Below are 27,127 nucleotides of genomic sequence, written 5' to 3'. Positions count from 1 at the left end.
GTCGGTATTACGTGAACAAGCTGATTTTGGAGTGTTTGCTTAGGGTACTCAAATATTGTAAATTTGTAAGTAAATATAAACGTTTTCACACTTTTTAAAGAAGTGTCTGTAGGCGATAGTTTCGAGGTCTTCAAATAATTGCGTTGGTTATGATTTTCTATAGGTTCACAAAATATTGTTTGTTATTATATCGAAGACCTCATTGATATTGCGGTTTAATGTACTATCGCACTTTCTGATAGTAATGAGTTCGATACTCGGAGTATACAAATATTTGTATTGTATTAGTTCGGGGTTTATTCTTATTTGGTGATATTGACGGCTTCGCTGGTCTAGCGGTTAACACACCGCTTTATTTCCGATGGTCTTGGGTTCGATTCCTCACACGGTTCAAAGATTTGTATTCATTAGTATGACTGTTTGTATCGGTCTGGGTGTTTTCTATGTTTATTGTGTATGTATGTATTTACAAAAAAAACTTTTTCTGTTGTCTAGTACCCATAACACAAGCTCCGCTTACAGTGGGACTAGATGGTGCTGTGTTAATTGTCCAGGGTTATTTATTATTAAATGATACTACGAGCGTATTGGGTACTTCTTCTTGCAACATTTAATTGTTTACTCGTGAATAAAACTTTGACGGACCAAAATATTTTCGCATGAATAATATTAGTATGATATTTTTTTACAGTTTAAATTAGTTTTTAAACTACATAAATAACAATTATATTTTCCGTTAACATTGACTAATGCATTCATATGTACGTTGTGTTTCTTCTGCTGTCGCGGAAACCGTGATGTGGGAACAGGGTCGACAGTTTTAACTCGAACTTCTGAAGAAGCTGCTTACGCCCGTTATGCACCAGATTAATTTTAATTTCTTTTCTATGAACCACTATGTGTGCCCGCGACTTTGTTTGCGTGTACTCATACGTTAGTAGTTTCCATCTGTAGGGTCCTATAGGACTTTTAAATTAAAAGGTTGATTTATGGACTGGAAATTCGTGTAATAATTTAAATATAAAAAATACAGAGAATGAGAGAATATGGAGCGCGCGTGTAGTGTCCGGTGGCGAGATCAGAAGTGAGGGCCGGTAGAGCCGCGCCCCGCAGCATTGCTCGCGGACTCCAGTCCGGCGAGCCGACATGTCCGAACACCATCTATTGATAATAACAATAGATGTCAATAAATAAATCATAATTTTATTAATAAAACTAGCTGATGTTGTTTCCCATAAAAAAATGTTTTGGGGTAGTTCCACCCTTATAGAAATATAGTAGAATAGAATAGAATAGAAAATCATTTATTCAAATAAACTTACATTGAAGCACTTTTCATAATAATAGAATAAAGAATAGTCATAACATTTTTTTTTAATCTACCGCTCATTCGGAATGCTGTCTCATCACAAGAAGAACAAGCAAGAAACTTGTGTGTTGCTCTTTTAAATAATTTATTCTTACTTACAATTTAAGTTTAAGTGTGTGAATACAAACCACCGATTAGCACTAATTCAATGAAATAATAAAACAGAAAAAAAAACATTCAATATACAACAACTGGTTAAACAATTAATAAGAGAAAATAAGTCAGAGTGATTAGAGCAGACCAGTCCACACAAGCAGCACCCGTTCACGAGTATGACGGATGAGCCAGCCACCACTGCGCTCGACCATATTTTAGGGAGCCCAATGACTCGGCCCACCACGCCGCCACAAGTCTGGACATTTTAGTGAGCATGACTACCCAAAACACCAGACCACGTCATAGCTACTCACAATTGTATTCAGTAGGTATGAGAATAGTTAACGTCCTATTCTCATACCTACTGAATATACTTACAAAATTTCATAGGAATTGGTCATGCTGTTTCAGAGGAGTTTTGTTTCAAACACTGTAACATAAGAATTTTCTGTATTAGGTTTTTTTTATATCATAATTTGAGCGCGTTTGACCGCAATCTCACCTGATGTTAAGTGATGATGAGTCTAAGCTGTTATACGTAAGCTCAAGGTAATGGGATGGTTGGAACGTCCACGTAGTTGGAACAACCAACCATCGTTGGACGATGGTTTCCAAGGGAACCGCGTAGACTCGACCTTTTTTTTTATTAGTTTGTTTGGGCTATTGTCAGGTGTTTTTTTTTGAGGGTTGATAATGGAATGGAGCACCCGCCTGCGCTAACGGTTTACGCTGGCGGGGCACCAGTGGAGGATGATAAGATGAGCATGAGGTCAGGTCAGTTAGCCCATCGTGACAAATTCACCAGGAATTTAACACGATGGTTTCCAGGGGTAACCGCGTACATTGCTAGCAATGGGGTTATCAATCCACATTACCAACAATCCCCTCCCCCCTGTTGTCAGGTGTTTGTAGCCCCTGTATCACTGCGACCTACATAGATCTATTGTGCTCGCCCTTTTCCAGAGTTCGCTACCTAGACCCGTCAGGGACAAGAATTGAAGGATGTCCTTAGGAGCGATGGTTTTTTATCTCCTCGGGAAAGAGTGTAAACTTTCCAAAGGAGATATTTCGTTTATGCATGAGTGGGCTACAACTCTTACATGCTATTACTAACAATCCTCTTCCCCCATAGGAGTGTAGTTATTCGACATTGTATATCCGAGGAAAGCAAGGGCGAGTCACTAGTAGTGAATATATTTAAATGCTAGACTTAACATCTAAAGGTTTACAACATTGTTGTATATGTATTAAAGTTTATATAGCCACGATGGTCTAGCGGTAAGATGTGTTACATCTTACGTCCGGATGCTGCAGGTTCGATTCTTCGAACCATGAGATCATATTATGTATTCAAGGCTACGATTGTTTTTATCAATTTCGGTCTTCTCTATATTATGTATGTATTTATAAAAAATATGTAAGTAAGTTAAGTATTTTTGACAGTTATTACATATACGCATAACGTGGGCTTTGTTTAACTTGAGATAAAATGGCGTTGTGTAATTGTTTTAGGTTATTATTATTATGGAAAAGGACAATTATAATTTACATATAACAGAATTACTCTAAGAAAAAAAATTTACTATATTTCACGTAGTCTCATTTTTTTTTATACCACTTAGGTGGCAAACAAGCATAAGGCCCATCTGATGGTAAACGGTTACCGTAGCCTATGGACGCCTGAAACAACAGGGGTTTCACATACGCGTTGCCTACCCTTAAGAAACCTTAATATACCCTTCTTGAAAAAACCCATGCTGTAGTCTCTCGAGAAAATATAGGTAGTTTAGTCCACAATCTAAGTGTACACACTTAAAAATGTATCATAAAATCATAAATGTTGTTCACAGACTGATATCACTGGAAGTGACACCCCGCCCGGAAATACAATGCGAGGCGGTCGCGTGGCGTTTGGTGGGGTTACTTGGCGGAGACCAGGGTTCAGGTCTCCGCGCCAGGACCTGTCGACTAGCCAGTGCGCTGGTCCACTACACGCCGGATACCAGAGATGCTATAGACGCGAGGAGGAGGCAGTTGGATGCTGCTGTACAGGGTGAGACAGTTTATCCAAAATATATACATCTAAGTATCTCTATTCATATAGGTTTAATTGCAGACACAAGTAATAAATCAAATATACCGTCAGTTTTGAAATTAGTTTGAGCCAAGAAGAATTGAAAAAGAACTCTGAGGGCAGAATTTTTTTCAATTCTTCTTGGCTTTTTTCATTTCGCATTTTTTTATAGCTTAGGAAATAAACATTCAGAAATTATTTCTTTGTAGGACATTTTAGCCGCTTATGAACGTAATTTTTTTATATTATAACTTTTCCCTACCGTCCAGTTCAGTATATAGATCCAATTGAGAAGAACTGGCAAGAAACTCAATCGAATTATTTATTGATTATTAAGAACGCCTCTAAATACTTAAAATAAATAAAAATATACGTCTTTGGAGGTATACTTTTTGGTATGCAGGGCATCCGTCATACCACAGATACTAAATCTCAAATAACGCTGTGCGTTAACGGAACATAAGGTAATGTAATATCGACCTTAAATATCAAGTTACAAGTTACATTCTCAGATGACGGTAATTAGAAACTTGTTGTATGGGAATAAAGATAGCCAATGCAAATTGACAAGCGGATGTTGAATGGAACAAAACCCCACCTTAATCTTCGTAGTTGCGTAACCTGATTGATTATGCACTCAACATCTTTTTATATATAAAATTCTCGTGTCACAGTTTTCGTTCCCGTACTCCTCCGAAACGGCTTGAGCGATTCTCATGAAATTTTGTGAGCGTATTGAGTAGGTCTGAGAATCGGCCAACATCTATTTTTCATCCCCCTAAATGTTAGGGGTAGTCCAACCCTAATTTTTTTTTTTAATTTTATGGTAAAACAACATTTGCCGGTACAGCTAGTATTCATATAGATTTCAATAAAATCTGTTGACAATAACAAATTGAGATGTTTGTCTCTATGTACCTACTAAATGATTGAATCATTTCTTATTATTCTCATAACTAATCTTCCTTCATTCTTTCCAAATGTATGTTTTCTATTAAGTATATGTATGTGTATGTAGATATGTATTAATATTTATATTTATGTATATTTGACGACCTCGGTGGTCTGGCGGTCAAGTACACCGCTTTACGACCGATGGTCACGGGTTCGATTCCTCGCACGGCACAAACATTTGTATTCATGAATGTTTGTATCGGTCTGGTTGTTTTCTATGTATAATATGTATGTATTTACAAAAAAAAAATATCTATGTATTTGTATCAGTTATCTAGTACCCATAACACAAGCTCTAGCTAGCTTAACTTGGGTCTAGATGGCTCTGTATGAATTGTCCTGAGATTATTATTATTATTATTTATTATTATTATATATATATTTTTTATTTATTACGTGCGCCACCTACCCTGTTCTTATTTTTATTTCTCTATCCACCTAAAGGTACTCAGGAAGAGATTGCTTAGCGATGAGACCGCCTTTTGTATCAATGTAAATCTTATATTTTAATTGTTTTTGTTTTTGTTCTGTAATTGGTGCAGTAAATAGTATAAATAAATATAAAAAAAATTTTATAATTTTTCAATTATTTCAACTTGATAAATATTTTAAAAGCAACATTATCAACACAAGATGAAATTGTCAACTCTACTGATTTCTGTCAACACGTCCGGCGACGTATACCAGTACCAACAATTAACACTACTTTTATTAAACACCAAGCTGTTTACCTGCATCCCTACATTTACAATAAAGTTTGCCAATTTCATTCATTTATTCAAATAAACTTACATTGAAGCACTTTTGAATAGTCATTACATTTTTTTTAATCTACCGCTCGTTCGGAAAGCTGTCTCATCACAAGAAGAACGAGCAAGAAACTTGCGTATTGCTCTTTTAAATAATTTTATTATTACTTTACATTTTTAAGTTTAAGTGTGTGAATACAAACCACTAATTAGCACTAATTCAATTAAATACTCAAATAGAAAAAATATTGAATATATAACCAACTGGTTAAACAATTAATAAGAGGAAATCAGTCATAGTGATTAGAGCAGACCAGTCCCTACAAGCAGCACCCGTTCACGAGTATGACGGATGAGCCAGCCATCACTGCACTCGACCATATTTTAGGGAGCCCAATGACCCGGCCCACCACGCCGACACAAGTCTGGACATTTTAGTGAGCATGACTACTCAAAACACTAGACCACGTCAAAGCTACTTACAATTGCCATCTGATAGTTATAGTATTCACATTTTACATAAGAATGCATGCGGCAATCAATACAAAAACCGCTACGCTTTCATATTTCTAAAATCAATCAATTAAATCAAGAAAGCAATGGCTTAAGAGGAGATTAAAGATATGCCTACTAAAAAATTAATAGATATTGTGTCAAATTGGTTAATGTCTTTGTCCTATGACACAGAGCTGATTCTAACTAACTGTAGTCGATGATTCTATGTAATGCTCAATTTACACTCAACCCGAGTGGGCAGGGAAGTGAGCAGCGCGAGAGTGTAAACACGAGTGGAAACACTTCCCATGCCATTGGCGCTGCCACTCGCGCTGCCCGGCGCTCCCTCGATTGTCGGTTTGTCGTGCGCGAGTCAAAGGACTGGCAGCGCGAGTGATAGATCCGGTTTATAATAAAATATTACGTCGAAAAACAACCGTCAACTTTCCGACAACTTTGTACAAAGTGTAGTATTACAATTGTTATACTTTCCGACAACTTTATACAAAGTCATTACGAGGAGGTAATTAAAATAGAGTTTGATATGACGGAATAGATTGTTAACTTATGGTTATTACTAGAGATGCGTAATACTTCCATGGTTTGCAATTTAATACATTAATTACATCGCGATGTGGAGTAATATTATGCGTTGATTGTCGTTGATAACGAATAATTGAAAGTTTCTTTGTTATATTTATGTAATGCCGCAACATTTACTGTAATTAGTATGTTATTATTTTAATAAACTAATTAATATTACTATCAAATTAAAAAGTTACGTGCGTTGTTAGAGACTGGCCGATTTGAGGGATGGTTGATAGATTTGGAATGTTTATTAAATAAAACATTTGATAACGTTTGTAAATTTGAATTGTTCTTTTTTTTAACTTTTTTTTTTATATTATTTTACCGGCATGGAAACGGTTACAATTTTATTTATATACTAGTAGACCCGGCCACGCGTTGCTGTCGCTAACAGTTTCTTTATATAAAAAAATAATATTGCGACTATAAAGTATGTAAGATGTAAGCTATCCTATCTTTCAAGTTGGATCAAATTGCACACTATGTGCAAATCTAATAATTAGAATGGTACATAAGACATTAATTTTAAATTATAATATTATAGATTATTCCATTTTAATATACCCAAAATTTGCATGCCCGTAAATTGGGGCAATTAAACAGTTGCCAATAATATTATTACCTGGACATATTATAATATCTAACTGTATAATACGCAAATAAATAAATTTCATTTCATTTCATTTCATTTCTAATTTGCAATCGGTTCAGTAGTTTAGAAGTCCATCGCGGACAAATAAAGATATATATGATTGTAACTATTTTTTTTTATATAAATTAAATACATATAATATAGTCAACATATAAAACATTGTACTAGAAATTATTTTGTTTATATAGTTTAAGTATTATAATTAATAAAAACGATAAACTGTTTGAGAAGAGCTCTTCTCTTCTCTTCTGGGTCCTGTGCCCAACAGAGTCTATAACTGATCTGCTGACTGTAAACCTAACAATGCTTAAAATAATATCAGGACAGTGGAATTATCTATCTACATATTGCCGTGCACTAATTATCACAGAAGTAGAGTTTGTACATTGTCTTTATAAAAAAAACAAAGGTCCACAACCTTTGTTTTTTTTTTGTGTGGGGAACTCTGTCTCGCCTTTTTCTACCATTAGACATTTGCTGTTTTGCCAAAAATTAGAGAGTTTGTTCATCGTTGTTTTTACGTGGACCTTTGTTTTATTTTTTTTGTGTGTGGGGAAGTCTGTCTCACCTGTTCCACAATTAGACACTTGCTGTTTTGGCAAAAAAGACAATAATAATAATAAAAATCAAAAAATAAAATATTGAATTTTGCTGACACAATATTAATGAAAAAAAAAAATTATAAACAACAATTTAGATACATTACAAAACATAGGCAACGTGGACCACAACTCAGCATAACGGTAGAGACAAAAGACTATCCTATAGACATAGCTTCATTTAGTCAGAAACTATGAGTAATAGACAATTGATATAAATATTTGGATGGTTTATGAATGCGTACATAATATATATAGAAAACATCCAAGCCGATACAAACGTTCTATTCACGATTTTATGTCGATCTGGGTATTTTCATGATGTGAGGAAACGTACCTGCGACGTAAAACCTTAGACTGCTGAGGGAGTCAATACGAGCGACACAAGACAATCTAATATAGATAGATAGATAAAAATAATATTTATGTTAAAAGCACACACACAATGCACTGTAATATATACAACAAAATTGAAAATGAAAAAGTAAATACATAATTACATTGGTCAGTCAACAAAATACAATATGATACAGTTACAAAAAGAAACAGTGTGAGTAACGTAGTGTGTGTGCATAGCCCATACGCAAAAAGGCAGCACCTCAGTGTATTGTTAACTGCATCCAAGCAGCAAACCACTGATATTCAGGCACTGCGCCGAGACATACGCCAGGACGCATGTAACAAGATCGGCGCATCTAACCAGCTCAATTTTTTTTATGGATGATAATGGAATGGAGCGTCCGCCTGAGCTAACGGTTTACGCTGGCGGGGCACCAGTGGAGGATGATAAGATGAGCATGAGGTCAGATCAGTTAGCCCATCGTGACAAATTCACCAGGAATTTATCACGATGGTTTCCAGGGGGAACCGCGTGGAGGTCAAACTGACATGGTTGCTAGTAATGGGGTCATGAGTCCACATTACTAACAGTCCCCTTCCACCCCAACCAGCCCTATTATATTATCATTTACTGTAAAAAAAAATACAGTATACTCTACATGTACTTATAAACTATTTTGCACACCGCTTTAATATCCGATGGTCGTGGGTTCGATTCCTCGCACGGCACAAACATTTGTATTCATGAGTATGATTGTTTGTATAGGTCTGGGTGTTTTCTATCTATAATATGTATTTATTTACAAAAAAAAATATATCTATGTATTTATATCAGTTGTCTAGTACCCATAACACAAGCTCTGCTTAGCTTGGGACTAGACAGCGCTGTGTGAATTGTCCTGAGATATTATTATATTTGGTTATAATACCAGATACATAAAAAAGAACTATAAAAATGTTCTCTCTAACCTTCTTTATAAATTAAGAATACTTCCTAATTTATGTACTTTTGATCAAGGATCTAAAATGAGGTCGAAATCATTATAAAACCATCATGATAATGGCAAAACCATGGAACAGTGGAAGTATGGATAATGCGTTTCCGCAGATATTCGATTCCGTGCGCTGGACTCCTAATGCCCCTCATTTCCTCCGATTATCGGAGCTCCGAAGTTTATTACGGAACGTATGAAGATTGTTTAATTTCCGTTTAATCGATGTAGCAAGATATCGATTCATATTTTGCTGTTTTGCGAGCGATGTTGAGCTCTTCCTGACTGAAGTTTCTAGAGTCTAACCGAAGTGGAAAATAAATAATCTTTCTACGAGATAAAGAACAGAATAGAAAGTCATTTATTCAAATAAACTTACATTGAAGCACTTCTGACGGACCGGAAGACGCAGAGTGGGAAGGCTTCCAGCAAGGTGGACCGACGATCTGGTCAAGATCGCTGGAAGGCAGATGGAGCAGCGCAGGACCGATCGTCGTGGAGATCTTTGGGGAGTCCTTTGTTCAGCAGTAGACGTATTCCGGGCTGAGATGATGATGATGATGAAGCACTTTTGAATAGTCATTACATTTTGTTTTCAATCTACCGCTCATTCGGAAAGTTGTCTCATCACAATGAATGAGCAAGAAACTTGCGTGTTGCTCTTTTAAATAATTTTGTTGTTATATTTTTAAGTTGAAGTGTGTGAATACAAACTACCAATTAGCACTAATTCAATTAAATACTCTAATAGAATAAATATTAAACATACAACCAACTAGTTGAGTAAATCAGTCGTAGTGATTAGAGCAGACCAGTCCCTACAAGGAGCACTCGTTTACGAGTATGATGAAGTTTATATTAACTTCTATAATACATTTTGACGGCCTCGGTGGTCTAGCGGTTTAGCACACCGCTTTACTTCCGATGTTCGCGGGTTCGATTCCTCGCACAGCACAAAGATTTTGTATTCATGAGTATGAGTGTCTGGGTGTTTTCTATGTATAATATGTATGTATTTAGAAAAAAAAAATCTATGTTTTTGTATCAGTATCTAGTACTCATAACGCAAGCTTTAGTTTAGCTTAACTTGGGTCTAGAACTCTAGATGGAGCTGTGTGAATTGTCCTGAGATTATTATTATTATTATTTAGCCAAGAGTGGATGTCACATAAAAACTTGTTGTCCGTATTGCTGTTCATATATGCATCAGTTACTGAGTACCATCATGTACTATTGTATTTGCCATCTAGACACGCGGTAGCGTGTCAAGCCGAGTTTCAAGTAAACTGGCCTGCAGCACCGTGTGTATATTTACACGAACCATTTGGAGCCACTTTTGACCCCCTCATAACTCAAAAACTCTTTCACACAAACCTGACAAATTTGGTTCATATATTGAGACTTGCGAGATAAATATGTATTCCGAATTTCATAAATATATCTCAAACGGTTATTTAGAATTTAATGTCCAAAAATCGTCATTTTTATCACTGATCAACTATAGATCAAAATTATAACCCACTTCCAGATGACCTAGGAAGTTCAAATTTGGCATGCAGATAGGTAATTAGGTGAATATAAAGGAAAAAAGAAACTGAAACTGGTTTATAGTTATAAGAAGAAATGATATTTTATATTGTTATAAATACATTTCAGGACAGACCATTGAACTTGGCACCCATTTAGATCTCATCTCTTTTGTCGTAGAAGTCAACAATCAAGGCATATATCATAATATTAAACTCGGCTATCATTTCACATTTATGTTTTTGATGGGATTATAATTACATTATATAACGAGCGTGCATGGCAATAGTTGTTCATGCACGGGATTTTCATTTAATGTTAGACATAGACACCTATATAAATATTCATTGTAAATAGCATGGCTTTTAAAAAAAAAGTAATTCAATTGAGCTTCTTGCCAGTTCTTCTCAATTGGATCTATATACCGAACTGGACGGTAGGAAAAAAATAAAATTATAATGTAAAAATTTGACGTTCATAAGCGGCTAAAATGTCCTACATGAATAAATGATTTTTGAATTTGAATTAATGTCTAGACATCCGAACATTCGACATTCGTAAGCGGCTAATATGTCCTACATGATTTTTTATATTGAATTTGAATTTAAATTAAAATAAATTGTTTCAGGTTTGGGTACTCATGGTTTGACAGCTGATTCATCCGGCACACTCATATCACTTCACGTGGCGATGAAGAATGAGCTCCAGCGACATGTGGACGTTTATAAGCAGGCGCTTCACAAACTTGAGGAGCTGGTACGAAGGATTTGTTTACATTATTCTTTAAGACTGCATATTCCAGGCTTGTCTACATATTGTTCGACATGATGCCTACGGCCACCTTTTACCACCGCACCGCTCGCCATCGACAGGGAATTCATTACCACACGCTGGAACCTAAGTGGTTCCGAACAGTGCGGTTGCAGAGGAGCTTCCTCCCGCGTACAGTTAGGTTGTGGAATGAACTTCCTGTCGAGGTTTTCTCACGAGACTACAGCATGGGGTTCTTCAAGAAGGGTATATTAAGGTTTCTTAAGGGTCTGCAACGCGCACGTGACACCCCTGGTGTTTCAGGCGTCCATAGGCTACGGTAACCATTTACCATCAGATGGGCCGTATGCCTGTTTGCCACCATAGTAGTATAAAAAAAATATATAAAACATACTAGTATGTAATTGTAACTAAACATACTGACGACCCCGGTGGTCTAGCGGTCTAGTACACCGCTTTGCGATCGATGGTCGCGGGTTCGATTCCTCGCACGGCACAAACATTTGTATTCATAAGTATGATTGTTTATATCGGTCTAGATGTTTTCTAAGTATAATATGTATTTATTTACAAAATAAATCTAACCATGTATTTATATCAGTTGTCTAGTACTCATAACACAAGCTCTGCTTAGCTTGGGACTAGATGGCGCTGTGTGAATTGTCCTGAGATTATTATTATACTAGTATGTAATTTTTTATACGTATAATTAGTAAAATTCACGGTATCTTACCGTGTTTTAATCTTACTGATAATAACCGTCAACTGCAAGGGCAGATTTTAGGACTTTTTGGGCTGCAGCCCAGCGCCCCGAGGATTTTTTTTATTGGTTTGTTTAGGCTGTTGTCAGATGTTTGTTGCATCTGTAGCACTGCGACCTACATAGATCTATTGTGCTCGCCCTTTTTCAAAGTTCGCTACCTAGACCCGTCAGGGACAAGAATTGAAGGATATTCTTAGGAGCGATGGTTTTTATCTCCTCAGGATAGAGTGTAAATTTTCCAAAGGAGATATTTCGTTTATGCATGAGTGGGCTACAATCACATAGGATGTGAAGCGGCGTTTCCTCTTCAGTTTGGCAGAATCTGCAGATTCTTGTCGTGCATAGGTCTAGTTTAGCCATACGCTTGTTTAATTTGCATCCTGTGAGGGCCCTAGTCATCATGCATATGTTGTTTTTACTCAATAGCAGTAGTCTATTGGAGTATTTGTTGGAGTAGCGATATTAGGGATGTGTTAATCCTGGCCTGGCCCCGAGGATACAAGGGCCCACAGTCCCCACTGAAACGATATTTAGAATATAAAAAGATATCTAGATTGATAAAAAAGGTTAAGGTTGGCAACCTTGAGATCAATCGAGCCATGCAAGTGCACGTCTATTGAAAGGAACGGGGAATTTCTGGTCGCTTGTTTTTGGTGGGTGTATTATTTTAGTTCAGTAATATAATTAGGTAGGCCCGTAAGTAGATTTAGCCCAGGGTCCACAAATTCACGATCCGCCCCTGGTCAACCGCCATTATAGCTATAATCATGGCGGTTGGAACCCTGCCGAAATATTGGAAACTCTAAAAAAAAAATATGTTAAGATCCCGTGATTTTTACTAGTCTATACATATAAATGGATGCGAGCAGCGCAGGACCGATCGTCGTGGAGATCTTTGGGGGAGGCCTATGTCCAGCAGTGGACGTCTTCCGGGCTGCGATGATGATACATATAAATAAAATTGGAGTGTCTGTTTGTAATATTGAAATAACGGTTTTTTATTACATGCATGTGAATATAAATACGGTACATATACCAAAATAACATTTTTTACAATTTTTGTCTGCCTGTCTGTTTGTTCCGGCTAATCTCTGAAATGGCTGGACCGATTTTGATGGAACTTTTTTTGGCAGGTAGCTGATGTAATAAGGAGTAATGTAGGCTACCTTTATTTTAGAAAAATAAAATAAAAGTCGCGAGTACAGCTAGTATTTTACAATTACGTAATGGCGTTGTTTCGACAAGGCGTTCTTAAATTGCATGACCATACGTCAAACCTCAAGTACACAGTCGAAATTGCCGAGGCATCTTAAGTTTCAAGTATACTTTCGGATATTTCGTGAGCAATCAATATTGTATTTCACTTTATTCGTAAATATTAGCTTGTCTCACTGTTATCCAATCACATGAAGAAACGACACATATAAATGCAAATGAATGGATGACGCTTCTGAATTTTTTCTTCGGTTTTTTTTATGTATGACGTGGTATGGTTCAGCTGATGTGCCTTAAACTTTATTTACATTTTCGATTAGATCTTTTAAACTACGCAACGGAATTGAATGCAGTTTTTAGCAATACATAGAGTGATTCAAGATGTGTATAATACATGTAGAGAGCCGTGCGACGCCGGGGCGGGTAGTTAGTGAATTATAATTTACTAATTAAATGTCATATACCAAAAAAATGTGTAAACAATTCACGCATCTCCATCTAGTCGTAAGCTAAGTAGAGCTTGTTTTGTGAATGGTAGACAACTGATAGATGTACTTATATACATATTTTCTGAATATATATATAGATAATATATATAGAAAATACCCAGATCGATACAAACAATCATACTCATGAATATACTCGTAAATGTTTGTAACGTGAGAGGAATCGAACCCGCGACCATCGGAAGTAATGCGGTTCTACGTATATTGTATTTGTATTAAAAAAAATGTATCTATGAACTTGTATCAGTTTTCTAGTACCCATAACATAAGCTCAGCTTATCATGCCACTAGATGCCGCTGTGTGAATTGTCCTGAGAGATTATTATTATTATATTGACAAGAGCAGAAAATTTCCAACAAAAGAAGTAGATAGTAGAGAAGCAAGTAATAATAATAATAATTGTTTTCCACAGTCATCAGTAACAGTGAACCAAGACCCAGCATCCTCATCCCACCAACGTCTTCTGGCTCTCTCCCACGCTGATGTCGAGAGAAGACTGATCGACAACAAGTCCCTGCTGACGATCGTGGATAAGCCAGCGTTGAGACAGCTGCCGACCCTGGTGTCCTCGCTTGCAGCCAGGGTCGAGAGCGACAAAGCGGTGCTGACGTGTGTAGGCCAGATAAAGAGAAGTGAGCCGACTCTGGATTTAAGTGATACAAGGTATGTTAAAGACAAATTAACACAGCATTAATATTTTAGGCATACCCAATCTGCAGATCTTGCTAAGCAAAAGAGGAAACGCCAATACACATCCTATATGGTTGTAGCTCACTTATGCATAAACTAAAATATCTCCTTTGAAAAGTATACACTATATCCTGAGAAGAAAAAACCATCGCTTCTAAGAATATCCTTCAATTCTTGTCCCTGACGGGCCTAGGCAGCGAACTTTGAAAAAGGGTGAGGGTGCAGTACTACAGATGCAAGCACCTGACAAAAGCCCAAAACTTCAATAAAAAAATTGTGGGTACCTGAGGGGATGGTGGGAAAGGAAAGGGTTGTGCCTACAGAGGGGACAAAGTGTAGGAAAACAATTGTAAGGGTCTACAAATGCGTACTTTTCGACGCACATTCCTCATACGCACATACGCACACTCCTAAGAAACCCTAATATACCCTTCTTGAAAAACCTCATGCTGTAGTTATATAGGGGTATATATATACAGCGTATATATCTACCTAAATAAACCGCCATGAGTAGATTTTCTTTCAAACGTAAAAACTGGAATTTCTTCTTCATTTCTTCATCATCTAAATTTGTAATCTGTCCTTTTTTTTTATAATATTTTTTATTCCTTTATTTGTGGCAGTACATATTTCATTGTCAGATTATTAAATATGTATTTATGTATGTATATATATAAGTATATGTTGTATAATAATATGTATATTACGCATTGGTTACCTTTCTGCGCGATGTTAACGGATATCCTACAAGGAAACCAATGCATTTATAATTTTAAATGTAACACTAATTTGCTACATTATGAATATTAAACATAACTTGGTTCTCGTAAAAATAATTCAATAATGTTCGAGATATTATAATGTTATTCTACATATATAAAATTAAATTAATTAACGACCGCTTAAAGTAATCTTCGCCCATGTACATGTACATCAAGGGCTGATCAAGCAACAAGGCTGCATGTCCAAGGTCTCTCTCCATACACAACGTGCTACTCTAAAAAAATCTACAATAACCAATTAAACTTCATACAATTTTGTACATATTATAAGGCAAATAATATCAATTTTTCACATTTCTCTATTTTTTTTATTACTATTGACTTTGTTTTCGAATGGCACATTATTGAAAAACAAATTTTTTCCAAAAATAAAAATGACATATATATAGTTCATTTAGTATTAACAATCCAATAGTATATCAGTTTCAAAAATGCACTAGACATTGGATTTGTAATTTTTTTTTAATAACCAAAATAATACCTGCTGAGTAGAGCGGAATATAAAAAAGTAATATATACGGAAAAAAATCTGTAATAGACCTACATGAATAAAGATATTTTGAATATGACTTGAATTTGAACTATTATTTAAAAAAAACACAATATCAAATAATAACAATAAATAATCATCATCACTACATAGTATAAAATAAAGTCGCTGTCGCTGTTTGTCTCTATATATGCTTAAATCTTTAAAACTACGCAACGGATTTTGAAGCGGTTTTTGTAATAGATAGAGTGACCCCGGGCGGACCCCGGAGAGTACACCCGGGCGAAGCCGGGGCGAGTAGGTAGTAGAAAATATTTGAATACACAAATAAAACATAGAACTAATCATTAAACATAAATAAACACCACAACAAACACAAAAACTTGAAACGACAACAGTTAGTTCCAAGTAATCATTACAAAGCGTAACCAAAAAGATAAATTCACACTCATATTAAATTAAACGTTGTCACTTAACGCAATATCTGCTATTTAACGTTAATAACCGTTATTTAACGGTTGCAGTTTAACGCTTAACTAGTGTTTACGTTATTTAATATATGATGTAATTTGGATTATCTCGGTGAAAGTAGCTTTCGCTGAATTCGATAGTTGTGTAATATGTAGCTCGGGTAGAGAAATCTTATATTTAATAGATATATTAATATAGTAATTGGGTATATTTCCTATAATATTATATAATTGACCTGAATAATTAAAAAGTAAATGGCATAGATAACTAATAATAATAATCTCAGGACAATTCACACAGCGCCATCTAGTCTTAAGTTCCATCTAGACCCAGGGTAAGCTATCATATGATTGACCTGGATAATTAAAAAGTAATTGGCACAGATAACTAATAATAATAATCTCAGGACAATTCACACAGCGCCATCTAGTCTTAAGTTCCATCTAGACCCAGGGTAAGCTATCATATGATTGACCTGGATAATTAAAAAGTAATTGGCACAGATAACTAATAATAATAATCTCAGGACAATTCACACAGCGCCATCTAGTCTTAAGTTCCATCTAGACCCAGGGTAAGGTATCATATGATTGACCTGGATAATTAAAAAGTAAATGGCACAGATAACTAATAATAATAATCTCAGGACAATTCACACAGCGCCATCTAGTCTTAAGTTCCATCTAGACCCAGGGTAAGGTATCATATGATTGACCTGGATAATTAAAAAGTAATTGGCACAGATAACTAATAATAATAATCTCAGGACAATTCACACAGCGCCATCTAGTCTTAAGTTCCATCTAGACCCAGGGTAAGGTATCATATGATTGACCTGGATAATTAAAAAGTAAATGGCACAGATAACTAATAATAATAATCTCAGGACAATTCACACAGCGCCATCTAGACCCAAGTTAAGCTAATTAAAGCTTGTGTTATGGGTACTAAGTAACTGATATATATATACATAGATTTTTTTCGTAAATACATACATACTATACATAGAAAACACCCGGACCGATACAAACAATCATACGCATGAATACAAATGTTTGTGCCGTGCAAGGAATCGAGCCCGCGACCATATGTCGTAAAGCGGTGTGCTAGACCACCGAGGTTGTGTTTTTTTTTCTATATATGTAAAAATGCAATTTGTCGTCAGTACACACGTCAACTTAGATGATTTCTCCATGTAACATTTTGACTTACCGCTTTCGGAAACAAACTCGACTTGGAACTTCGCAGTCGATTGAATGAATATTGAACAATAGGAAAAACATTTATGACTGCATTTGTTGCTTCACAAGTAACGGTCTTAATGGTAATGGTTTATCACAGCACACACACATTTATCTCACCGTTGCTTCTCAATACATTTATGAAAATATCATCTATACCAGGAAAAATATAGACAGTTTCAAAAGAGTTAGTGATTGCACCAATAAAAGCGTACATAACAATAACAAACTGATTTTACCTAAATGTCGTTTGGTTAAAGTTAGTAATTCGTTTTATGGAAATTGCGTAAGGTTTTACAATAAAATACCAGAGTCTGTTATAAATCTGCCAGAAAAAAGATTTAAGTGACAAATAAAACAGTTCCTTTGCAATAAAGCTTACTATAAAATTGAAGAATTCGTTAACGATAATAATGTTTTTATAGAAAAACTTTAAATCCATAGCACTGACAATATTATCTGATTACACTAATAATGAGTGCGTAGCGATTTCTATGTTGATTATCGCATGCCTCTTACTTGTTATACTATAATTATTTATATAAAAAAAAACATCTATTAAAAAGAGCAACACACAAGTTTCTTGCTCGTTCTTCTTGTGATGAATCTGCATTCCGAATGAGTGGTATCAAAATATGACTATTCAAAAGTGCTTGTAATGAGTTTATTTCAATAAAGATTATTTCTATTTCTATTTCTACAGCACTGTCCTTCCGATGATCGCAGGTTTGATTTCTTGCACGTTTACAAACATTTGTATTCATGACAATGATTGTTTGTATCGGTCTGGGTGTTTTTTATGTATAATATATATTTATGTACAAAGTATATGTATATAAATATAAGAGCTAAAGATAGGGAAGGTTGGAGGAGCGCCCTGGTACAACACGAACTAGTACACGTACTAATAGTTGCCATGTATATATTGACTCAAACCTGAAAAACAGTATGATTTAGTATTTATATTTATTAATTTATTATTAAATTTAATTAGTTATTCAATTCCGACTTGACATATTTGTATTTAATTTTAGTAAATTTTAATTATTATTTTACTTTTATATCAATATATTGACATCAATAAAATTACTATATATTGGGCCTGATCAAATTAAATTTACTGATTTACTTAAGTCAAACAGAAATCAAATTAAATTTACTAATTTACTCAAGTCAAAAACAGAAATCGGAAACCAAACTGGAAACACAGGGCAGTAAAAAACAAAAAGAACTAAGACAAGGTTTATAAAACAGCAGTTAGACCAGTTGGCACTATTACAGCCGACATATGCCACGGTATAAAAGGTTAAAAATAATAAGAGCACGGACTTTATGTCTGTGGAAAGAAAAAAAAGAAAGTATATCTATCAGTTGTTTAGAATCTATAACACAAGCTCTGCTTAGTTTGGGACCAGATGGCACTGTAGTATGCAGGAATATTATTATTATTCAAATTTATATTCAAAATATCTTTATTTATGTAGGTCTATTACAGACTCTTATGATATGTCAAATCTACTGTCACTTTGGAATGAAGAACTGGCAAGATTTTATTTTGTTTCATATTCAGAACATTAGTATGAATTTACCATTCAAATAACTGTTGAAAATAGAAAATCCCATTTGTATGCCGTTCATCTTTCCCCACAACTGAATGTGCGTGCAGACGTCAGCTTCCAGAGAAATTGCGCATCTAATCAGATCTATAAATCATAAAGCCATCCAATAATATTAGTTTAATTAACGAGAATGGAACTTCCCACGCACAATGGTAACTAACAACGCTGGGGCGAGATAAAGTGTAAACTTAAATCGCATACATACTTGCACAACAGCCTTTCAGTGGGAGAAATGTGTGAGAAATTATCTCTAATTGCTCTTTGTTGCCTGTTTCGTCATAAATGCATTAAATGTTATTAATCCAGTCGTAATATGCTTAATTGTGTTATAATTGGTGATTATTCATCTATTGTCTTGTGTTATTTTTGTTATATTTATAGAAAGGTAGTAGTACAAGGGGTATCTTTGCGAATTTATTTGCACTGGCACTTTTGTCCCATAAATTTTTCTGCTGGCAGCTATTCTTACAAGATTTTGACTTGATAGGAATATATCCTCAATAAATATCTTGACTTAATCCTGAAGAATACTAAAATATGTGTGCAATGAAATTTGTACTCGATCCAGAGGATGTTTTCGTCAACTGTTTCCTCCCTGTCGAAAACTCAGTTATTTTCTTCCGGTTCAAATTGACTTTAACTTATGGTACCTGCATCAGTATATAGTTTTAACTATGGTTCGATAGCAATTTCAGCCGGAAGGAAATGACTGATTGTTTTTTACATGTTTGCGAGTTTTGGACCGAGGGAAATTGGTCACCTTGAGCTTGTCCAAACGCCCTTCAAACGGACCACAACTTGAGAGGGGGAAAGGAACCTACAAGAATAAAGATATTTTGAGGGTTGAATTGATCTTAATAATTGATAGGAAAGATGATTTGTATAACGAAGGTAGACTTATGATATTTTGATCCTCGGTCTTTTCTATTGTGACTATTAAAGTTATTGTTTGTAAAGATTAGCATTAGAAGTAATCTTTAATATAAGCACTTCTGAATAGTCATACTTTTAGATTCTACCATTCGTTCGGAACACAGACTCACACAAGACGAATGAGCAAAAAAACTTGCGTATTGCTCTTTAAATTAAAAGTTATTTTAAGTGAATACACAGAACAAGGAAGAGGCATGGGACAATCACTATAGAAATCACTACTGTTTATGAGGTTCCGATATTTCGAAGCTTTTACAAAAGTCCTGTAGATATATTCTGTAAGCTTCACTTACAAATTCGAAAGCGGAATTTGAATTCGGAATTTGTATCGGTCTGGGTGTTTTCTATGTATATTTTTGTTTTGGGATGATAATGGAATGTTGCACTCGGCTACGCTAACGGTATACGCTGGCGGGGCACCAGTGAAGGATGATAAGATGAACATGAGGTCAGGGCAGTTAGTCCATCCTGGGAACTTCACCAGGAATTTCACAGGAAGGTTTCCAGATGGAGCCGCGTGGAGGTCAACTTCACATGGTACACTGCTATCAATGGGGTTATTAACCGACATTATTATGCATGTATTTACAAAAAATATATATATATCAGTTGTCTAGTACCCGTAACACAAGCTCTGCTGATCTTGGAACTAGATTAGCGATTGCAGTGCCACCCGCTTGAGAGTAAGATGGTGGTAAAATAGGCACTAGTGACGATGATTATGATAATGAGCCAAACTCAATAGCTCAGTAGGAACTTTATATTTAATACAATACTAATCACACAGATTTGATATGGCAGTGGATATAAACAAATATTACGAACAGATAAATCTGTCTAATGCTTACTTTGACTTACTATTTTATCATAATTAATTTATATAAATTACAGTGATGAAAGCAGTTTTTATAAATAATCATTCTCCTTGCTTCCAGACCGGTCGCTGGCGTGTTGATGAGCTACTCCCGAGGATGTGCTGCAGTCATCACGCAGATGTCGGATGGTGAGGGTGCAGGTCAGACCCCGACTGCGCCCCGCTCACCAACGGACTCCGCAAGTGACGGCTACCATTCAGACAGTGATGACTCACAACAGCATCCGGACAGGTATGGTTATTTATATGTTCTACCTTAAATATCACACCGTTTTTGATTGGTACTTACCCAATCAAAAACGGTGTGATCTTTAAGGTAGAATATAAGTGGTCGGGTCTAAATTTGTTTCTAATTTAGAACTTAACCAGAGGTAAAAAGTGTGATAACTCAGATGTGATATTTGGGTAGTGAACTTGATTTGAACCATATCAAGGGTAAAAAGAGGCATAGCTCAAATTTGATATTGAGATTGTGTAGGTACCTAAAAAGGGCTAGCTTGCATAGGCAAAGTAAGAAGATTTAAGGATTCTGTTGACAAAATGTGATGATGTAGGTATTGGAGAAGTAAAACTACCTAGATACACGTATAATATATCTCTATATTTTTTAGTACATGTGTTTACAATGCAACGGATGCTTACTGACTACCTAGAAAACGTAAAGTGCCGGGATCGTATGAACGGGATCTGAGCATTAGAAACTAGTTTTAGGTTGAGATCCTTGCTAACAGATTCACAATTGGTGTCTGCGATAGTTTCTTGCAAGACTTGACCCACTTGAATCGATATTGAGTGCAGAAGCTTCTAGATCGATTGAAGAGTATCTTATAAAGCTTGACTACACTCATCAATCTATAGTATTATATTTATCTCTACGTAAGAGCTCAGAATAAACATAATTTTAGCATAATTTCTCACTCTTTATTTTTCTTCAAAAATTGTTGAAGGCGCTCCTGGGGTGTACATCTTCCGTGAGTCTACATGGAAACAAAATTTTTCTTCGATTGATGCGTAGATGACACCATCATGACTATAGAAATAATATTTCCAGGAGTAAGCTGGTTTCCCAATACGCAGCGGTGTGGGCTCGTGCAGCAGACGAGGCATTACCAGCTCTGTCGGCGCTGGAGCCGCTGCGGCAAACACCGCACCTTAAATACAAGATTGTCTTCTCCATTGTTGTTGTAAGTATAAAAAATAGTACCTTCTTGTTATGGCGTCCGGAGGCTCCACACTGGTGCCCTCGACCGCTCCTCCGTTCAATTCAAACGGTGATTGAAATAATGTTGGCCTGAGCTGAGCTTTGAATCTCTAGCGTTGCCTCAGTGGTATCGTCAGCCAGGCATTGGCCTTCAACCGTTCCACAAGTATTTGGAGTTATGAAATTGAATTCCACAATAGAACAATTCCATAAAATACGTTCTTTTTTCATCATCTTCATTACTACGACATGTTTAGAGATTTTCTATATGGTTGGAAACCAAATCATCCTCATAATTTACAACTCAGAGCTCATTCCACTTTTCACAATCTTCGATCGTTCCTTTTAAATGTTTATACGACATGAGTCCAATATTTTCTTAATCTACTTGACGTAACTTAACCTGTATATTTGCAGCTGTCGTTCCGCGCCGCTATCAGCCTGCGCGACCGGCGACTGAGCGAGGTGAAGGCGTTACTGGGTGCTGGAGACAGCGAACCCGCCGCCAGGGAGCCGACGGTGTCCCGGCTCCTGTCGGCGGCCACTCGAGTCCTGCACGAGACAGCGCACAGCTTCCCACTTGGGGAAGCGGAGCGGACTGTCATCAACCAGGTTGGTAATTTTTTTTATACTATGGGGACAAACGAGCTTGTGTTTCAATGGTAAGTGATTACCGCCGCCCTTGACCATCTGCAATAGCAAGGGAATTTTTAGTGTATTGCCGGCCTTTTGAGATGGAATAAGGTTTTCAAGGTTTCAATATCGTATGAGTTCGGAATTACCTTTGCTGGAAGGTGATTTTACAATGTGGTTGTGCGTGGCAATAGTTTCTGGAAAAACGCACGTTGGAGGACTCAGATAAAACTTACGTATCGTGGGCTATATACATGAATAGCTATTACAAAAATCTCGTCATCATGTGTTAAGTGAGTAATAAGTTTGGCTTAATACACATAATTAAACAGATGTTTTAAATGCATTTTTAACAATCACCTGCCTCTAATATTGATGACGAATATAATTTTCCATCTGGCGGTCAGTTGGATTTTCCCATTATAGTTGCATAATAGAATGACCATTGCTGGTGATAAACGATTTGATAAGTGCTTGTTCTAAATCTTCAGGTGTTGAGTACTCTTCGGGAGTACCCTTGTCTGGGCGGTTGCGGTGCGCTCCACGCCTTAGTTGCTGCAGCGTGTCGAGCCGCCTGGAGCATCAGCTTGCACTCTCCTCCCTTGAGGATAGACACCGACTTCACGCCAGGTGATCAACTGTTTTTGAGATCTATGTAAAACATAATACAGTCGAATTCTGATTAACTTTCTTTTGTTGTTAAGTTGCATCTATTAACTCGTACAATATTCATTACGATGTGACAATGGTTGTATCTTCTAATGGCTACTTGAAGTTAAAAAAAAAAAGAATTCTCAACGGTGTTTTGTGTTTTTTTTTATGTTGACAAACAAGCATACGACCATTCTGGTGGAAAACTGTTACCGTAGCCTAGCAGAGGTCAGCAACGCACTGCTGAAATCTTAATATATCCTTCTTAAAAAACTGTTTGCTGTAGTCTCTATACAGAACGTCGGCAGGTAGTTTATTCCACAATCTGAGTGTACTTGAGTGGAAACTCAACATCCTGTACTTATTTTGTTGTTAATGAGATTGTTGTTAATAAGACTGTTGTTAATGAGATTGTTGTTAATGAGATTGTTGTTAATAAGATTGTTGTTAATAAGATTGTTGTTAATAAGATTGTTGTTAATAAGATTGTTGTTAATAAGATTGTTGTTAATGAGATTGTTGTTAATGACATTTTTGGTAATGAAATCGTTGTTAATAAAATTGTTGTAATGTTCCAGTGGTAATGAATCCAGAGAAGCATGTTCGCTTTACGCTGGGCGATGCTCGGGAGCGGCGCTCGGACCTCATCAAGTCATTCGTGTGGCCAGCCCTGATGGAAGGCAACCGCTGCGTGTTCCGAGCTGTCGTTTTGACGTGAAAAGAGATCTGAGCAGTTTAAAGTTAGGGCTGTCAATTTTATATCAGCATTGTATATTTTACGTATTTTGTATTTTCACAAAAAGTATTTCTCATTTTAATGTCTGTTTTCAAATTTGTTTATATATTCCATATTATGAGTAGTCTGAATGTAGGGTTGCCAGTTTCGATAACTTTTCAGAACGAAAATTATATTTTTATATCTTTTTAATGTGTTCTTTTTTTTATAAAACTGAATAATCTATTGAATGAATGTAACTGGTTATATGTAAGTGAATATTAGTTTTATTCTAGTTATGTACAGTGTTATTTTATAGCTTTATCTTTTGTGTGATTTTTTAGTAAAAAAACATGTATTAAATTTATACTATTTTAATAAATTTACGGTTGGCAACCCTAGTTTAATAACAAAGTGTATATATAGTCAATAGCATTGTGTTAATGGTACACAAATATATAAGGTAGTTTGTAATCATTATTCGATGTATAAGGTCTAACTAAAATTGGGCTCAAAATGGTGACAACGAACAGAAATCCATACAAAATACAACCAATATGTGATGCAGAGAAGTGGCGCTGGTCACTAGCAAAACCGAGATTATGTATTTTTGTTGTTTTTTATAACATTTGGGACAAACATATAACATACTACGACCAATATGTGACGCAGAGAAGTGGCGCTGGTCACTAGCAAAACCGAGATTATGTTTTTTTGTTGTTTTTTATAATATTGGGGACTAACATATAACATGCTACGACCAATATGTGACGCAGAGAAGTGGCGCTGGTCACTAGCAAAACCGAGATTATGTTTTTTTGTTGTTTTTTATAATATTGGGGACAAACATATAACATGCTACGACCAATATGTGACGCAGAGAAGTGGCGCTGGTCACTAGCAAAACCGAGATTATGTTTTTTTGTTGTTTTTTATAATATTGGGGACAAACATATAACATGCTACGACCAATATGTGACGCAGAGAAGTGGCGCTGGTCATAGCAAAACCGAGATTATGTTTTTTTGTTGTTTTTTATAATATTGGGGACAAACATATAACATGCTACGACCAATATGTGACGCAGAGAAGTGGCGCTGGTCACTAGCAAAACCGAGATTATGTTTTTTTTTTGTTGTTTTTTAAATATTGGGGACAAACATATAACATGCTACGACCAATATGTGACGCAGAGAAGTGGCGCTGGTCACTAGCAAAACCGAGATTATGTTTTTTTGTTGTTTTTTATAATATTGGGGACAAACATATAACATGCTACGACCAATATGTGACGCAGAGAAGTGGCGCTGGTCACTAGCAAAACCGAGATTATGTTTTTTTGTTGTTTTTTATAATATTGGGGACAAACATATAACATGCTACGACCAATATGTGATTTAGAGAAGTGGCGCTGGTCACTAGCAAAACCGAGATTATGTTTTTTTGTTGTTTTTTATAATATTGGGGACAAACATATAACATGCTACGACCAATATGTGACGCAGAGAAGTGGCGCTGGTCACTAGCAAAACCAAGAATTTTTTTGTTTTTTTTTTATAACATTTGGGGGCAAAGGAGCTTGCAGCTCACCTGATGGTAAGTGATTACCGCCGCCATGAGAAATGCAAGTGCGTTGCCGGCCTTTTAAGAAGGATTCGCAAAAGTGTTGCATATGTTCAAGTTATAGTCCACAATAGTTGATTTTTATTTTGATTTGACGTTATAACGATTTTATTAGTAACTAGCTGACCCCGCGACTTTGTCCGCGTTATGCAACATTAATTTACTATTCTAAAATAAAATATTTTTCTAAAATAAAAGTAGCCTAAATTACTCCTTATTACATCAGCTACCTGCCAAAAAAACTCCCGTCAAAATCGGTCCAGCCATCTCAGAGATTAGCCGGAACAAACAGACAGATAGACAGACAGACAAAAATTGTAAAAATGTGATTTTGGTGTATGTACCGTCATACACCGAAATAACATTTTTGACGTTATTTCAATATTACAAACAGACACTCCATTTTTATTTATATGTATAGATAAGATAATAATTTTTATATTCATGAAACTAAAAGTTGGTATAAACAATCTTACTCAGAAATTTCTTAGTCATTCCGGAACCGTTTCATTATCAATCGATATGACCACGTCATTGTAATTTGCATTGTTTACAAAAAATTACACACACGGATAATGTCAATTTACAAATCTTCATATATAATAGTAATAAGAATATCTCAGTACAATTCACACAGCGCCATCTAGTCCCAAGCTAAGCAGAGCTTGTATTATGGTACTAGACAACTGATATAAATACATGGATACATTTTTTCTGTAAATAAATACATATTATACATAGAAAACACCCAGACCGATACAAATAATCATACTCATGAATACAAATGTTTATAAACACGTTTGAATTAACCCACGACCATTTTAGTACTCATTTTGCCAAAAAACCAAAATCGAGGCTGTCGGATATATAAATATTACGTGTCACGCTGTTTGTCCGCGATGGACTCCTAAACTACTGAACCGATTGCAAATTTGATTTGCATATTGTGTGCAATTTGATCCAACTTGAAAGATGGGATAGCTTACATCTCAATTTATAGTCGCAATATTATTCAAGAACCTTAGCCGCAGCAACGGTTAGCCGAGTCTGCTAGTTATGTATATAGAAGAATACTAAGTGATTATTTAAGTGTGTCTGTCTGTATGTTTGTTACCTTTTTATCGGAACCTGTTTAAACGGAACGGAATCCATTGAAAGACATGAAATAACGCTTAAGGTCGTCATTGGCAACGCACTATTCCCCTGGTGTTGCGGGTGCTCATGGGCGGCGGTAATCACTTACCATCAAGTGAGCCGCAAGCTCGTTTGTACCCTGTGCTATAAAAGGCAAAATTTTATCTCAGTTTGTTTTTAAAGCAAAAATTATTTTGTTTCAATTAAATACTCATCATAAAATACTCATTCTTGTACGTAGAAATAAAAAAACCTAATAAAATCTCGTACATTTGGTTAAATTAGCTAACTAACCTCGGTAACCTTGCTATCGGTTCAGTAGTTTAGTAGGTTAAAGTTTCGTACAAACTTGTAAAAATGTATGCAAGAAACAGTAATAA

The 27,127-nt window shown here is 35.8% G+C and overlaps 1 protein-coding gene across 1 annotated transcript in view; it reads left to right on the top strand.

Annotated features, from left to right (window-relative positions):
• Positions 1–24,047, top strand: part of LOC131855698 (uncharacterized) — a 48,958-nt gene extending 24,911 nt beyond the window's left edge. The window contains exons 3-10 of the mRNA XM_059206997.1: positions 3,316–3,518; positions 11,063–11,190; positions 14,103–14,353; positions 20,852–21,022; positions 21,842–21,974; positions 22,409–22,603; positions 23,116–23,254; positions 23,854–24,047. Of these exons, the coding sequence (XP_059062980.1) occupies positions 3,316–3,518; positions 11,063–11,190; positions 14,103–14,353; positions 20,852–21,022; positions 21,842–21,974; positions 22,409–22,603; positions 23,116–23,254; positions 23,854–23,993 (1,360 nt within the window). The 3' untranslated portion in view covers positions 23,994–24,047. The remainder of the gene's footprint in view (positions 1–3,315; positions 3,519–11,062; positions 11,191–14,102; positions 14,354–20,851; positions 21,023–21,841; positions 21,975–22,408; positions 22,604–23,115; positions 23,255–23,853) is intronic.
• The last annotated feature ends 3,080 nt before the right edge of the window (positions 24,048–27,127 follow it).

The sequence above is a fragment of the Achroia grisella genome, unplaced genomic scaffold (assembly GCF_030625045.1).
Source record: "Achroia grisella isolate CSIRO2021 unplaced genomic scaffold, CSIRO_AGI_Agris_v1 utg1462, whole genome shotgun sequence".
NCBI classification, from domain to species: Eukaryota; Metazoa; Arthropoda; class Insecta; order Lepidoptera; family Pyralidae; genus Achroia; species Achroia grisella.
This window is presented reverse-complemented; position numbering and strand designations above follow the sequence as displayed.